This window comes from Cottoperca gobio, chromosome 22 (genome assembly GCF_900634415.1).
Source record: "Cottoperca gobio chromosome 22, fCotGob3.1, whole genome shotgun sequence".
In the NCBI taxonomy this organism is placed as follows: Eukaryota; Metazoa; Chordata; class Actinopteri; order Perciformes; family Bovichtidae; genus Cottoperca; species Cottoperca gobio.
Genome location: NC_041376.1, coordinates 8539556 through 8557463, shown reverse-complemented (window position 1 = coordinate 8557463; position 17908 = coordinate 8539556). Strand labels below are relative to the sequence as shown.

Sequence of the window (17908 nt, the reverse complement as noted above, 5' to 3'; positions counted from 1 at the left end):
AAAAAGAAGTAAAATAAACTATATATATATATATTCTATAAATAGAATATATATATATGCAGTGTGTGTATATATCTATATATGATATATATATAATATATATATCTATATATTATATATATGATATATATATATAATATATATAGTATATCTATATAATATACACACATATATATATATATATATATATATATATATATATATATATAATTATAGAATTTGTCTCATGATCATGCGGTTGATATGATTAGGTATGAAAGCTCATCAGCAATATGAGACCTGTGCTATAGAGAGAAGAGAGACCCTGCTGCTGGTGGCAATCCAAATTCTAATAACTGTGAAAGCTTATCCTCCAGCACTGTTTAAATATACTGTAAAAGAGAGCAGGGAAATTGGATAAGAATTTGTGACCGAGACTTTAGAAGTTGTACCAGAAAAATGTTGCCAAATGCTTTAACTGTGTCTGTTTTTTTGTGTTTTTAGAATAGAATAAAACAAATATTCAGCCATGCATCTAAATCCATTTACATTTGTACATAAAATGTACAACATTGTGATTGTGTTGTTCAGCACCTATAAGCTCTGCCAAAAAATATTCACCTTTTTCAGAAAAACAAAACATTTATTTAACATTGTTCCCATAAATAACATTTTTCCAGAGTTTTATTTTAAAATCTGAATGTTTGGTCATTAAATTGTCATAAACCACCTAAATATATTTTCAATATATCTTTTGAATAACAAATTATGAATTTGTTTAAAGCTGAGAAAGACGATATAACTAGCAACTAACAGGTCACAGTGAACCTCAAAGCCTCACAACACCAAACAGAAGAGATGAGCTTCAGTTGTATTAAAAAAAAAGAAAGAAATAAGGACAATACCATAATCCGTGTTTGGGATTAACTAAACATATATTTTTTACATTTGTGTTTTTAATAGACTGCATTATTTTGCTTTTTTTTTTTTACTAAACTTTGTCAAATAACACAAATGCAACGCAGTAAGTAGCTTGACAGCAAAATAATTGCATCGATACAAAGATCACAAGAAAATGTAACACATACTGAATCTTACTAACGTGCTGAAAAGAAAGATCGAACTTTAAGAAAAGTCAGATTATCAGGGTTTTTTTTTGTTTAAAGAAATAGTTAAACATTTTGGGAAACGGCGCTCATTTGTTTTTTCAGCCAAGATACGATTGTGTTCATTGATTGTCGAGTCTCGTTCAAATGCAAAAAGAGAAGGAATCTGTCCAAACGCTTGTAATGTCAGTAATCTGTTTTCAGTCACTGCATCGAGAACTGAAATGAGTTTAAACTGCACAGTGACACGGGTCCATATTTGTGCGTCTCTCTGTGCAGTAAGTTCTCAGGTGACAACAATATCCAAACGTCTATAGTTACAACATGAAACCACAAAGATTTGACGGAGAGAAAATAACAACTGTCCTGTTTGTCAGTGGCTGATTTATAAACTCTTCAGTTTTAAGTGGCTGGGTCGAGAAGGCAATGATCACCAATCTGTCAATGGTCCCCATGCATCATAAGAGAAGTCTTCTCTGAAAAGCATCAAATGCAATGTTATTTCCCTGCTCTTTCACAAACGAGCCAAGCTCCTGGAGTCTTATCATCGACAACTCTCACAGAGGATCTATTTCTGCATCCCGGGGGGTTACGAGTAGATGGACCAATAGATGATGTTAAAGAGGATGTATGCTCCAGGAAACGCAACCCTCGAGTACTTGTCTATGGCGTGGGTGTCTATCCAAACGTTCACGTAGCCTCTGGATGGCTTCACCTGGCCTGTGATCTGCGGGTCATTCAGTGACACCTGGGCCAACATTCGATCCTGGCGACCGCCGTTCTCTGGCATCCCGTAATTCCCCGTGGTGTTGACATCCATGGACCCGTAGCCAGTGATCTGGGGATCGATCATCATGTCATCCGGGTTGCCAATGCCGCATGTACACGGCAGCTAGAGAGGTACGAAGGGAAAAAAGTCACTTTGAAGTCTGTTTATTGTAAAAGTCGTAAACTAAAACAAGAATATAAATACATTAGTTTGTTAAATATTATTTTCTTTGCACACTCAGGGACTTTAAATAACTTTGGCATGAAACATTTATAGAATGAAGGATGTTTGTGCTGGAAATGTTCCTCGGGGTACGTGGGCAATTTGGCTCCATATGCTGCAGCATTTGGCAGATGAAGAATAGCAATATAGTACACAAGCTGCAGTCTCAGAAATAATATGCCATAGCCCCGAGTGCAGCTTAAAGTGAGCCAATTGAGAAAATATTTATCTGTTTATTGGAAATGCACATAAAGTATTAATTAATGTTTCTACCCGTTAAGAAATATTTTAATGTGTAAAATATTTAAAAACAAAATCAGGTCAGCCTTGTCCCGTGTTAAAGAGAGCTATAAATATGTCTGTGTCATTTCACTTCATCTGTCTCCTTGCTTTATCTGAAGCTATTAGAGCAACTAGAATTTAATCAGTAGACCATTTTAACATTTAGGAAATTCAAATCAGCCCGTTGAGAGCTTTAAAATCATATAAGCTTTATGGTAAATGTGGGTTTGATTAGATTTTTGAGTAGACTATTAAGTATTTTATTTAACTTTTTACAACCCAGGGGACACTACTGCTATGTGCAGTGGAACGTTACATGCATATGAACCTATAAGTATTATAATAATATAATTTAGACTTGTTTGGTCAAGGTGGTCATGTTTAAAAAGAACATCCTGAAAGAAAAACATAAAAAAGTTTGTTGCACAGTCAAACTATCTTAATTAATCATTTATGAAAGCATCAGAGCTTCCTGCTGCTTCCATAATTTTACTTGCAAAACCCCCCCCCCCAAAAAAACAAAATTAAGAGATTGAGTTAGTTACACATTCATTATTTACACCCTGTATGAAAAGAAACGTGATTTCCTCACTCGTAAAGAATAAAGTGTGTTTTTTTACTGGTATTTATCTTTATTGTTTATTTGTTAAGCGCTGTTTCTTTAAGTGCAGAAAGATTGTTACACTGGTTTGGTAATGTTAAACTGTCCAAGTGAATCATTAAAAGATAAACATTTGATAGGTTAACTGTGTTTTTAACTGCAGGCGATGAACAACCACAGAGAAATAATACTTACTCTCTCCCTCAGCTTCCTCTCTTTCCTCTCCTGTACGGTGGAGAGGTAGTTGACCGCCGCGTACTCTATCACCGACAGGAAGACAAAGACAAAACTGACCCAGAGGTAAATGTCCACTGCCTTGATGTAGGAGACCCGCGGCATGGAGGCGTTGACCCCGGTGATGATAGTGGACATGGTAAGCACTGTGGTGATGCCTGGAGTGAAACACAGAAACAGTTTAGTCACATCAGAGTGCTTATTAACTGTATCACTGGGCTGGGAAGTTCAAACCAAATGCTAAATATCCTAGAAAGGGCTACATTATACACTAATATCTTTTTCATTCTGTGCTGCCGTAATACATTTTTATCATCGAAGGAAATTTAGCAGTTTTACGAGTTTTGTGCCGGACTGTACGAGGTTGAACCTGGAGGATAACAAAATTCCCACGAGCTCAACTTGTGCTCGTTTCACATTCACACAGTTCAAGGTCCTCTGTGGGATTCATTCTTCCAAAGCTCGATTTTCACAAATGTATCCCAATATCACCAACAGTTGAGACAAATGTCCCGCTGCAATCTAACCCATACGTTCTATTCTTGTCCACTAACTGTCAAGAATACTTTCAATAACTATAAATGTCTCATATTTCCTTATTAGATATTCTGTTATGTAGCAGTTAGATATTCTGGCTTCACTTCTTCACTGATAGTCTACTAAAGCTCCCTCCAGCACTCAGTGATATCACGTCCTTTCTGAAGTTAGAGAGGACTAAATATTCAATAAGAGCTAATTATGATAAGTTCTATAATAAGTGCCAATCTTTTCTCTCTTCAACCTCTGTTCCCTGACTGATTTGATTATTATTATTATTATTATTATTATTATTATTATTATTATTATTATTATTATTTACTGTCAGGGTTAAACTAACATTGTTTTTTCTTTTTATGCACCATATTTCTTCATATTTTTTTTAAATAAAAAGCCAAAAACAAGCTTATTTCCAAAAATCTTTTTTGTAGAGCTCCGTTTCTTTGCTAAGGCCGAGCCCTGTGAGAGGAACTCTTATCCTACCGAGTGGCACCCTGGCGGGGACGGCCCTGCGGTCGATCCAGAAGGACACCCAGGACAGCATGACCATCAGAGTAGCAGGGAAGTAGGTCTGCAGCAGGAAGAAGAAGATGTGGCGCCGCAGGGTGAAGTGGATGTACAGACGATTGTACCAGCCTGGGAAGAAGAAATATCACCATTATATTGTCATATGTTAGCTGCAGATACACCGTGCGAAGCAGAGGTTACACGCTATTCTGACGGGAAGAGATGGGAGGTAGAAAGTGACGTGGTTATAAGAAGGCTGCAGAGGCTTTCACAGTGGCTTTCCAGCAAGAAGTTGGCAGTAGTTTGATTTATTTCGTTTCACTGTAAGGATTAAATATTAGTGCATTCTTCTTGGTGTCAAAATAAATGTAAGGAAGACTCGATCCTCTCGTTGGAAAAGGCTTATAAGATGAGATTCATTAAAATCGTAATTCAATTGTGCTCCAGTTTGTACATACACGATGTACACATTTGGCTCATTTGCATAATCGGTTCAGTTTACTGTATGTATTAGAAGTGCTTGTGTTGTGGATTACAGTACCTGTGCTGCTGTAGAAAGCCAGCTTGGTGGTAGTGTGAAATTTCTGGATGAGGAACTGGGACAGAGATATTCTTTCGTCCGTGTTCAGGGATTCGTTGCCTTTCTTCCAGTACAACATCAGGTCGTCATCTGTATACGCATCTGGAGGGGAAAGAAGTAGAAGAGGAAACATTTGTAACAAACCGAATCAGGACAGATTGAGTATGAACAATGTGAACAAAATGTGTGACGATTTAATAAGACAAGACCGCAACTCTAAAGCCCCACTAGCAGTCCCGAGAGACTGCAGTGTTCATCACACACTCTTAATGTCCCGACTTTTAGAGCATTACTAGTAGAGGAGCTAAGGGGGTGATGCGAGGGTCTTGGCATATCATGGCACGATTTCATGAGATATCTGATGAGCAAACTTGACATTTTGGCCTGAGGAGAGCTCAAGAGGAAAAGCTCATAGTGTCCAAAATGGAAATGAAAAAGAGGTGTGATGTGCTCAGTAAATGTTTCTTGAAAATGAGTGAAACGTGTGGCACGTTGATGGCACTAGAAGAAAGGTCAGAGATGTTGGAATCCATACTCTGAGAAACTATGAATATTAGTTAGTTTTTGAGATACTTTGTCATAGAGGAAACTTTGACCTGATGGTGGTGCGAATGGACGAATTGTAACAGCGGAAAAAGCGGTTGTGTTGCTGAAATATTTGTTATATTTGTGGGTGAATCCACTCACAGCTCTCGATCTCCAGCGAGCAGGTTTGGGTGTCCAGAGGGAAGCGGCTGAGGTCCATGTTGCACATGGCAGTAACAGTGACTCTGCAGGGGAAACAGCAGGAACCCAAATCATAACTTTAACTTCTTCAGTGTGTATCAAGGTTGCCATGTTAGTCAACCAAAACCAAAACAAATAGCTAATAGCTAATCTGTTTTTAAAATGTTATTTTTTCCAGTTTATATTATCTTCCTGCAGTGTTGTCTTGCTTTTCCCCTCTTCTCTCCCATGTTCCCATCAATGAGCCTAATTCCACTCTGTCTTTGTACCTGCAGGGAAGTGACAAAAGCATTTGGCATTCTCCTCTGATATCTCGACACATTCATCTGCTACACTGATTACAAATGATCAAATGGACACAGAAATGTTATTCTACAAAATGCAGCACCTGCTGTGAAAATCATCAAAGTAAATCAGTCAACCTTTATCATTTCTAAAGATGCAACGTGAGCTTTGAGTTTTGGTGTTATTTTTTGAGTAGGAGGCAGTGCTTAGTTTTTTAATGTGCGTGGGGTAAAAAGCTTTTATTGAGATATTTTTCCTTTTTTTTTATAGTACAGGAAAATAAACTTTTTCTTTGACCACTGTTTTTCTTTTTCAGTGATGAATGACCAACATTTTTGTCTTAAATGTCTTTCTTTTTTGTAAATATACAGACAGCTGGTTTTATTTTGTAAATAATAATAATAATAAGTAAATTGGCTAAGTTAAGGCTCCAGACGATGAGTTCACCTGAGACTGTAGAGGACGTTGCCGTCCGGGTAAACCCTCAGCATGACGTTTTCGGTTGTGGTGTCGTGGATGAATGAGCGCTTGGAGTGGACGAAGAACATGTCGGGAACCCAAATCTTCTTCACCAGGCGACTGTCAAAGGTCATGCTCTGGTTGTTGGTGCTCGGGAACGACAGCCGCTCGTCCTTCCAGTAGTGACGCAGGTACAGCGTCATGGTAAAGTCCTACAGGAAGAAAAGAAACTGGTGCTCAAATGCTTTACTTACTATACAACCATGTAAAAATACTTGGTGGCATTGCTAACTAACTCATAGACTTCTGAAATGTGACCAATAACAACTGTGTCAACTAGAACATGCTTTAGTTCAGATAAGTAGGAACCACTGGTTTAATCTTTAACAATACATTCTGTTTTATTATCATGTTCTTAATGTTAAATCTTCCACATCTTAGTAACTCTAGCTTTCAGATGAATGGAGTGAAGTAAACTATACAATAATTTCCTCTAAGATGTAGCGGAGTAGAAGTGGAGAGAAGCATATTAATTCATACTCACCATATCCACCTCTGAGATGGTGTCCAGACTTTCGACCTGAACGTCCACTCCAACAGGAATTGGAGGACCTGAAAGAAAACGGACTCAGAATCTTGTTGAGCTCTGCCTTCATTTTGCATGTGACATTGGGTAAAACAGTCAAGGTGACCATAACAGAGACCCCGTTTGAACATTTTGTTTTGGAAATCACGTTTCCAAAACAAAACAATGACTCACACAAACATAGAGCAGCTGCTTTGCGCCGCGACATGTGACGCTTGTGACCCTTTTTCAGCCTTTCTACTCGGCATCATCGTCCTCCATATACTCAAATGCAATTAGGTCACAAGAATGGATCAAAGTCGATGTAGCGGTGGATGAAATCCTTTCAATTTCCAGCTGAGACACACAGCAAAAGGATTCGGCGAGGGCCACTTGCTGTGTTATCAGCAGCAGATTGTTGTGTGATTAAACGTATGCGTTGTGTGATAAAAACAGCTCATGTTTCTCTATTCAAAGCCATATGGCGGATTATTTTTGTAGTTAAATACAGCTATCGGGCTTGTGGTTATTTGCCTTAAATGACGATTAAAAAGATAAAGACAGCTAAAAGGATTATAAATATATATTATATTACTATCTTCTAGTTAAAAAACAAAAGCCTGCGGGCTTTACTGACAGTAAATCCTTTTTAATATACAGTGATGTTGCAAAAGACGAGTATTAACACTCGTGCGATGTAAAGAACCGAGCTGCAATTGGAAACTCCGGCACAGCTTTGCATCGACGGTGTCATTAAGATCTGAAAGAGCTTAATGCTAATAGGACTGTTCCTGCACAGATCTTATCCAGCTCAGCATGCAGCCTCTACAGCACACAGTATGTCTAAGCTATACGAATACAACCCTTTTATTTAAAAGCTCCTAAATGTGAAGCAACATTATTTTTCTGACCTCCAAAGGCCGGCCTCATGGTGAAGTCATGGTCGTCTATTCTCAGGAGTTGCTCAGATTTTGTCATCAGAGTTTTTGTCATGTCTGGACTCCGCTTGTAAATTGGGCTGTAAAAGAAAACAAAAAGATTGAAGAAGTGGTTACAATGAGCTACGGGGATACGTTGTGCGTTACTTTAATGTTTTAATTCCAATTCTTGAAAACTCACTTTCCGGTTTTTTGACCTCCACCCCCATCCATGCTGGTCTCTCTTCGCGACCTAAAAAGTGAACAATGGTAACGCATAAATAAATGAGAACATCTGTTAAATGTGGCAGCAGTTTATTATATATTATAAATAGTAGAGATGAGATTGCTTTTATTGTTGAATCAAGTTGTCTCTTTAGCTTTCTTTACAAGGTATCAGCTGCAATATATCGGCAACAGTTAGTCAAATGACATTTTAGTCATTTCTTAAGCAAAAAAGCCAAATATTTGCTTGTTCCAGCTTCTTAAATAAAGGGATTTGATGCTTTTCTGTGTCGCATGTGATAGTAAACTGAATATCTTTGGGTTTTGGACTGTCGCTCAAACCAAGACATCTGAAGACGTCACATTGGACTGTGGGACGTTATAATGTGCCTTTTTCTTCTATCGACATTTTATTGGCAAAATGATTAATCAAGTAATCAAGAGAATAATCCATGAGATTAATTAATTATTTGTTTCCCTAGTTGTAAAGTGTTTAAGTCATTCTTTCAGTACAATGCCAAACATTTGCTTTTTCCAGCTTCTGTGATGGTTTCGATCTCATATGACGACAAACTGAATATCTTTGGGTTTTGGGCTGTCGGTTTAAAAAAACAACAAGCCAATAAAACATGTCAACTAGAACTGAATACATAACTACTAGGGAGGAATCTTTCTGTGTGGGCGCCTCAGTTATGGTACACGCTGGAGAGGAAGAAGCGGCAGCAGCAATAGTGCTGTCGTTCTTTTGTTTTTTCTGTATGCTTCCCTAAGAAGATGTAGTACATCCGGTTCAGCGCACATTTTATCCACAAATCACACAAAGGGCAAGAGAGCCTTTCTCATCACATCCAATTTAGAGGAAGCCAGCTCTTCTCTGGAGTCACCTTCCAAGAGGCTGCCTCTTCATACTTTTAGCCTTTTCAGACCACGAACAGAGAGAGAGGAAAAAAAAGATTTCCAAAAACCTTAAAATGGATTATTAGAGTAGAGCATGCTGTGACAGACAGGGACAAATCCCTATGACAACCACAGACATGCATTAGGAAATACCACAGAAGAAGAGAGAGAGGGGGGGGGGGAGAGATGAGAACTGCACGATAAGACAAAAAAATGCAAAATGAAACGGTAAGAAGAAGGTTTCTCTCGCCAGCTGCAGAGCTCTGATGGGCAATGTGTGCTACTCGTGAGCGTCCATCCAGCAGCTGGTTTCTAATCCTCTTGGCAGAAAGGCCTCTCCAATCCCCCTCTCTGCCTGCCTACGCCACACACCAGGCCGCCTGTTTGCACGCTGTTTCTGCTCTGCGGCCACTGACCTGCATTCAAGAAACACTGCAGGGGCAGCATCGGGGTCAATGGGGCAGATTCCTGCAGAGGTCATTTTAGACATTCATGTACGCAGAGAGCAGAAGAACTGTTAAAAAAAAGTTAATTAATGTCTACAGCCTTACTGGGTAGACGAGAACGAGATGAATAGGGTGTAATGTCTTACTTTAATGTATTTTTAGACTTAACTTACAACATAAATCATTGACATAGACAGTGGTGGAATGTTTCTAAGTACAATTTTTAGGTACTTTTTAAGTATTTCCATTTTATGCTACACTAGATTTATTTGAAAACTTTAGTTACTTTGCAGATTCAGATTATGAATACAACATATAAATCAACAACAAATTGTGATGTATTATTAAGCTACCCTGCACTACAGTATCTATCTAGTAATATCTAAAAACGATCTCCATCTTTACGGCAACATTAGTGACCTTTACTTGTACACTGTGGTATCCCTACTTTTACTTAAGTAAGTTCTTCAACCACTGCATGACAGACCTTTGGAAACAATGGATTTGGATTCTGGTGTTTTCGCTGCTATTTGTTGCTAAATATGTAGCTAGCTAGTTACGGCAGTATTATTTATAATATAGTATAATTTAGATGAGTTACTATTATAGTTTGCATGCTTTAGATCATAGTTGCTCCCCGCCCCCCCATAGTGCGGCCCCGCGGGCCCTGAAAAACATTTTGTGCGGCCCCTTTCCATAGCATACGTTTAATACACTACTCGGCTAATGCGTCAAACTGCGCCCCCTGAACAAGCGACTGTAAGGTTAAGGCCCTGTCACACTTATCCGTATGGCAGAAACGTATACTGGCGTATATGAATATTAGCTCAAAATTAGTCCAAATACGTCCAACCTTTCCACAGCGGTTTTTGTAGCTGAAGTATACATAACGAATACATAACAAATTATTATATATATGTCAAACCTATTGATAGCGTATCACTTACTTATATAAAACGTATCAGAGCGTCTGGCCAACGGAGCTGGAAAAGTTACATCTGGTTCACGTCATGCTGATGCCGGAGAACAGAATGTACTCTTGTCGCAGCCTCTCAGCATCCTCCATGCTCTCTGATGATGGGTTGATGTATTCATCAAGACGTGCTGTGAAGAAGTGAGGATGAGCTCCTCACAGGGACCCTATATACTATATTCAAACCCCAATACGCTCCCAAAACGCTTCTACTGTAGAAACACGTTTAATAAGTCGTCAGGGATAAGCGTAACATAGGTTACGAATAGGGTATCCACTCGTTATCAATAAATTGTCTGTAGGATTCACCGTCAGCCGACGTAGCCTATATCTAACGTACCTCTACCGTATTCACGTAGGTATTTACGTACTATATTTACGTAAGTATTCACGTACGTATTCCGTATTCACGTATGTCTAACGCAGGGGTCTGCAACCTGCGGCTCAGGAGCCACACGCGGCTCTTTTGACCCCTCTGAAGTGGCTCCCTGTAGCTTTGACAAAAGAAAACATGGAACATGTATTTTTTTGTTGCACAGTGGACAATCTTTCAAAGGGAACACCTCTTATCTTGGAGTTCGAGGTGATATTGTGACACTGAAATAAAATATATTCTTTAATATTTCGTCAACTAACAAATGCGTCACATTCTCCTGTGTCTAACGGCGCGGTGCCTTCCCCTGCAGGTGGCTTATCTTGAGTTGCAGACCCCCCCCCCGCCTAACTCGGTATGCTAACCATGGATAAAACCAAAAAAAGATAAGTTTCGGAGGAAAGTTGTTTAATTCTGCGCGGACAGATACATTTGCTTTCCCTGACAACAATGCTGGCTGACCTGTGTGCTTGATATGTGGCGAGAAATGAGCAAACAACAGACAATGTGATGTTGAAAGACATTTTGTGGGACATTTGTGAGGCTGGTGTCTGTTTAAAATCCAAAGAAATGATCACCACCTCCATGTGGATGAAAACACACTGAAACGCACATAATTAAATACAAACTGGCCTCTTTAAAAGTTTACTCTTTTTAAGATATTAGGCTGCAGCTGTAGGTCTGTTAAAAAGATTTTTATTCATTTAATTTTTTATTGTTTTTATATTATATTCATTTTATTTTATTTTATTCAACACATATGGGGAGGACCCAAATAGGCCTGCATAGTTCTGTGTTTAATTTATTTCAAAGTAGGCCTAAACATGCCACTGTATTTGTTCCTTCTCTTCAAAAGAGTTTGGTGTTTTCCTTTTATTGTTATTCTGTAATTTCATAAATGCAACAAATATAGTATAACTATATATTAAATCTATAAGCTGTGTTATCAAATATGTTTTGCGGCTGCATATCTTATGAAGCACACGTCGGGTACGTCCTGTAATTTTGAACATGCTCAAAACATCAGCGTTCAACAACGCACCCCAGCGTAACACAGTGAGCTCTTAACGAATACTACTTATGCCTTCCCTTATATCAACGTAAAGCAGCGTGTTGCTGATATTTTGTATAAGTTATGCATTCGTTGGGTATTCGTCTGATACTTTTTGTATAAGTAAGTGATACTCTATCAATAAGTTAGACATGCGTATCTGTAAACGTTCACTTTTCCGATCCGATCCGATGAAAAGTTGGACGTATTTCGATTTTCATATACGCCAGCATACGTTTCTGCCATACGGATATGTGTGACAGGGCCTTTAGGAATGACAACATGTTGAAAGCTAACGCTAAAGCATGACTAGTGGCACCTCGCGAGTGTCGCAGGATCTACGATCCGTCATTAAAACTAGTGCTGTTAGCTAAAGTCAACGACTTCAGTGGAAAACTCAGCAGTTTAATGTAAAGTGAGATGAAAAGCCACAACGCAAAAGAAACGCTGTGTGGTCGATGAGAGAAGGAGGTTTCAGGAAAGAGGGATCAACTCTTACTTCATCAGGGGACAGATAAAGTGATCTGCCTTCAGGTGAATTCGATGCGCAAGGAATTTAATGTTAAACATCATTATGAGACCGATCGCCAATCCACAAGTGTAAGGTTGAACAGTTTGAAAGAGTGTCATCCGCCCGACAGTCAGCGCTCACAAATCTGGTGAAAATTGTAGCTGTAACAGAGACAAGCTATGTGGTATCTCCCCAAATTGCTAAGAGCAGTAAGCCGTTCAGTGATGGAGAGTTTGTGCAGGACCGCTTGTTGAAAGTGGCATTGTATATCTGGATATGCTGGCTCGCTAAATTGGCACTTTGAGAACCCATGATTTAGATGTTTATGTGGAGGTGTAAAAGAAAAAAAAAAAGTAAGAAGGAAATCAGAAAAACAAGCAGGATGATTTATTTTTTTTATATCGTCAAAACGTGTTTTTCTGACCGCAACAAACCATCCAACATCCAACAAAATGATCCTTTAAACCTCATGAGGGTTTTCTCTTCAGATGTTTTCCTGTGTGGGACTCTGCTGTCCTACACTTATCCCCCTCTCTGCTTCCTCCTCGAGGCAGCGAGTGAAAGGAAAATGTAAGTAATGTAGTGAAAACTCCCACAACACACGCCAGCAGCATCCAGCCGCTTTCGCAATTTCACACTCAAAGAGAGGAGGAGTGGTGCGATGAGAAACGAGGAGAAGAAAGGTTCGACTTCTGCATAAGTATATGAGATTTCCCCCTCTCCCATTCTGGAAGAGGAATGAGAGATTTACATTTGATTTGTATTCTCAGACTGTGTGTGTGTGTGTGTGTGTCAGCTGAGACAAGACATGATGTGAGAGGACTTTTAACTAGGGGGAAAGAAACAGATTTGATAACAAGGCGACAATAGTGTTTAGAGATTGCAACGCAACTTTGAGCCACTTTGAGCTTTCCGTCTTTTGAAGATTTTCCACAGATGATTACGACTGTGCCTCTCTTATACTTAATGATCTTCATAATCACATCAGGGCTGAGATGATCACTTTAAATGACTGGGATTTCATGGAGGATTGTTTAGATTTAAAAAGAGCTGGAATAGTTTGACATGTATTTGATAAAATCAGATTTGCACCGTCATGTAATCTGACGGTTTGTGAACCAGCAGGTGTGTGATGTCAAACACTTGTATTTCTTAGATGAGAATCTTAATAGCAGACTGCTCTTTGACGTCTCCTCTGATCTATAAATAACAACAGTTACAGCATGATAAGTGATACTGTATCTAAAGGCAGAGGGATTATATGATTCGACAGGGTTTGATGAATATATTAAGTGGATGCAAATCATTCACCGCTGATAGCATTATGAGGCATACGCCGCTGTACTTTGCCTGCTTGGGAAAATCTTATCATCTTCACCAGAGATTAATGCAAAGACACTTTCTCACTTGAGGACCTCAGGATGTAGTTAAGCTCTTTGCTGATATTTCTACAAGAGAATATTTGATTTTGTAGATGTAAATGGTGGGAAAAAGTCCATCATGCTGGTAATTAATGGGAATTGTTTGGACACAACTGTATAAGAGGCAAATGAATAAAGGCAAATGTTCTCATGTTGCTCTCAGCAGGAGTCCGGAGCAATCTAAAAGGTGTTAACTTTGTCCTTGGGCTGAAAAGATTAATTAGATCATTAGATAGTGGATTTACAGTAAGAATCAGCAACTATTTTCTAAAATGTCAAGATTTGTTGCTTTTCTTTATATTTTGTGACAGTAAATTGAATATCTTTGGACTGTTTATCAAAAAAAAACATCAACTTGGGCTTTAAGAAGACGTGATGTGCAATTTTCCACAATCTCCTGACATTTTAATGAAAATAATGATTAGTTGCAGGCCTAGTGAGTTATCTCTCTGCTCACAGCACTCGACAGGTGTTCAAAGCCATCTGAGGGTGTTACTTTAAGTTCATTCTGGCAATTTTGCTCTGCATGTAAACATTCATCTTTTTTAAATACCTTGCAGCTGTTTTTTATGCTTCAGAATGTGCTCCAAATGTAACTGACTCACTGAAATAATGATCAAATTTGCATTTCTGCTTATTGTTTTGTTTTGTTGCGTAAGTCCAATTTCTTCCACTGCAGCTCGACAAACTGTTCCCTGCACAGCCGAGATAAAACATTTCATATACTTATTAGAGCCAAAACGATTGGTCAATTGACCACAAAATACGACTAGTTTGATAGTCAATAAATCTTTTCAGTCATTTTTAAGAAGAAATGACAAAACAAAATCCCTGGTTCTTATTTCTTAGATGTGAATATTTGCTATTTTTGTTGTGTCTTATATGAAAGTAAACTGAATTTCTTTGGGTTTTGGACTAAACAAGACATTGGCACTGGGAACTTATGAAGGGCATGTTTTATAAACCAAATGATTAATCGAGAAAACAATCATCAGATTAATCAACTGTAAAAACAAGTGTTGCTTGCTGTCCTACCTTGAATATAATGATCATTCAAAATTAAAATTCTAAATATTTATGCATATATTACATTTTGCAATGTATCATTCAGCTCTCTAAATACCAATATCTACAAAAATAAATCAATCTCATAAAGTGTCTTCATGCTTCATTATGTGCTCCAAATTTACCTGAATCATTAAAATAATCATCAAATTTGATGATCAGAATCTAGTTATCATTTCTAATATGAGTGAAAAAAGACTAAGACCCCAACAGCTTGTTTTGTAGTTTAAACGTGACATTTCTTCAATCACAGGTATGTCAGACTGCCCCTCCACATACTGATCCCTGCACTTAACAGCAAATAAAACTTCAAATAAACAAATCCCGTCCGATGTTAAAGCCAATTCTATCAATTCTATGTAGAAATGAGGATGCTTTAACGATTCCCTGATCTACTCCAGTCCCCGATAAAAACATCTAATCCGTTGGAGGCATTAACAAGGCAGCAATTAGCCTAAATAATAACCTGGAAGTGACATTGGCTACAACTGCTGCCAGTGGGGAAAACAGTCATTAACTGGCCTGCAGCAGTTGTGGGGCAAGAGAGCAAAGCATTCACTAGTAGTGCATAAATAGATGTGGGGATTTAGGTCTCCCTCTCTCTCTCTCTCCGCTCTCCAATCTGCTGTCTGAATAAGTCTGTTTACTGAGGGGGAGGGAGCGGCACAGGTGACACAGGAAACACTGGACAACATCGTGTAAACATACAAAAAACATCTAGAAGAACATGATGAAGCCCTGATGGGGAAAATAGTTGTTTGCATTAAAAGCTTAATTTAAAAAACATATATATACAACCATACATCCTGTTGAGACAATAACAACATGCATTCCAGTGTGTCTATGTGTGTCCTTTGACATTACCTGCTCTGTTTGTAGGACTCCAATTTGTGACCCCTCGACTGGGTGATCCTCCCAGCGGCACCGGCGAGCCAAACACAAAAGAGCACAAGAGCAGCATCCACCTGCATGGTTCACATTCCCCAGAGGACGGACCTCTCCTGTCAGTCAGAATCTACTCCCCTCAAGGGTTCGGAGCACTCTGCCTTGCTGAGACATTCCCTTCTCCAGCGCTGGAGCTGATAAGAGGGAGGAAAATCAGTAACAGCAGCAGCTACACTGAGCTATTCTACGGCCTGAGTGGAAAACATCCTACGGTGCTTAATCTCCACAGTGGGAAAAGCAATTTTGACTAAACCCATAAATCCTTGAGCGTCAGATGGTACAGATTTGATCCCTCCAGCGGCGGATGTGCCTGCCTCTCTGTGCTCTGCTGTGCTCAGATATCCTGCACTCTGATGTGCTCTACTCCACTTTGCACCGCCCAGAAACACCAATTCTCACAATGATGCGGCGCGCTCATTTGTGAGGTCAACGGTTTAGAGATGCAGACTCACAGAGGCTGAGAGGAAGCTCTGTGTCTGATGTGAAAGGCTCCTCAGCTCCTTCTGATGAAGGAGTCTCGTGCCTGGCATTTTAACAATCTCTGGCAAAAAAAATGAAAGAATTAGCATTTCTGTTTGTTGCTGTTTGCAGGATTTTCGGTATTGTTAAATGTAAACCGACAGTGAATGTAGGGTTTTATAATTGCGGAGTTATTTTTCCTCGCTGTTTGCTATGTTTACTGTTTTTTCTCAGGGGACTCAGATTTGGGAATATTTTTAGATGCTCTAAAAAATAATTACACAGGTGGATGTGTTGGCGAATCCAGCAGAAATAAGGCCAACTTTAGCAAGTTTATTTTACACATGAGACCAGAAATCTACATAATGTAGGGGATACAAAATCTGTTAGATCATTGATTTTGTCCACAGTTGTGGCAATCTTATCATCACATCCTTTTAAAAAACAAAAATAATGTGTGTGATTTTCAGCGACGCACTAGAGGCTGCACCACTATTTGTCTGTCAAGGCGTGCTGTCCATCTGAATAAGCAAATCAAAAAACGTCTCGGCAAAGACGTCACCAGCCATGTGTCCCCCCCCTCCTTTTTTTTGTTTTAGCATACTGAACAGTTGGATTATAAGATCATGAATTTGGGTTATCTCCATGGACGTCAATCTGAAAATTGGTGTAAGTAACGTTAGGCATTGTTTGTGTTTCAGATTTGTGGGTCCTTCTTTAGTAGCAGTACTTCTGCTGACTGACTAAAAATAACAGCTAAATGCACCAACTAAGAAACTATTCATGATTTATACACTGATCTTTTAGTTTTTGTACTGGATTTACAGTGAGCCTTCTATAATGGTGTTCATGTCACGGTTCGGTGAAGGTGAGGACCCAAATGCAGTACAATGGATGATGATTTTAACCACAAAGAGAGCTTTATTAACAAAAGCTAATAAACATACAGAAATACAAAGTAACAAAACAACACAAACCGAACACGAACGGGTAGATACGGGCAGATACGGGCCGGTAACAAACACGTAACATGAATAACAATCCGACAAAGAACACTGAGACAGACAGGGATATATACACAGACACTAAATGAGGGCACTAGACACAGCTGGGAGAGAAAGGCAAATACACAGGAGGAAACTAATGAAGGGAACGAGAAACACCTGGGGAGAAAGGCAGAAAACACAAGGGCAGGAAGTAATACCAGACATGACACAAGGGGAAGGGAACATTTCAAAATAAAACAGGAAACAGAAACCAAGATCATGACATAACCTCCCCCTCAAGGGACGGATCCCAGACGTCACAAAAATCCAACAGGGTGGGTGGAGGAGTGCCGGAGGAGGGTCTATTGCCCGTAGGAGGCGGGGCAGGAGACCGCTCTGGAGGACGGTGAGGCGGACGGAGAGCCTGGGTTGGATGCGGCTGGAGCCACCCAGGAGGCCGGCGGGGAGGCTGTGCAGGATGCGGGTGCAGCCGCTCCGGAGGCTGGCGGGGAGGCCGGCGGGAGGCCGGCGGGCTGGCCGGCGGGGAGGCCGGGCAGGATGCGGGCAGAGCCGCTCAGGAGGCCGGCGGGGAGGCCGGGCAGGATGCGGGCAGGATGCGGGCAGAGCCGCTCAGGAGGCCGGGCTGGAGTCCAACGGAGTAGTCGCTCGGGAGGCCGGAGTCACTGGGGTCTCGACAGTCGGGGGGAACACGGGGATCTCGAGCGTCAACGAGGACACGGGGGTCTCGGGAGTCAACGGGGACACGGGGGTCTCGGGAGTCAAGGGG

At 39.9% G+C, this 17908-nt stretch overlaps 1 protein-coding gene across 1 annotated transcript; it reads right to left on the bottom strand.

Moving 5' to 3' along the window:
- Positions 1-917: 917 nt before the first annotated feature.
- On the bottom strand, positions 918-15974 carry LOC115027278 (gamma-aminobutyric acid receptor subunit rho-1-like). The gene is made up of 10 exons (XM_029460505.1): positions 15596-15974; positions 7972-8022; positions 7764-7870; positions 6832-6899; positions 6276-6499; positions 5505-5587; positions 4779-4919; positions 4214-4366; positions 3155-3351; positions 918-1977 (listed from the first exon to the last, which is right to left on the bottom strand). The coding sequence occupies exons 1-10, from the start codon at positions 15700-15702 to the stop codon at positions 1675-1677; spliced, it is 1434 nt and encodes a 477-aa protein (XP_029316365.1). The 5' UTR covers positions 15703-15974; the 3' UTR covers positions 918-1674.
- Between the last annotated feature and the right edge of the window lie 1934 nt (positions 15975-17908).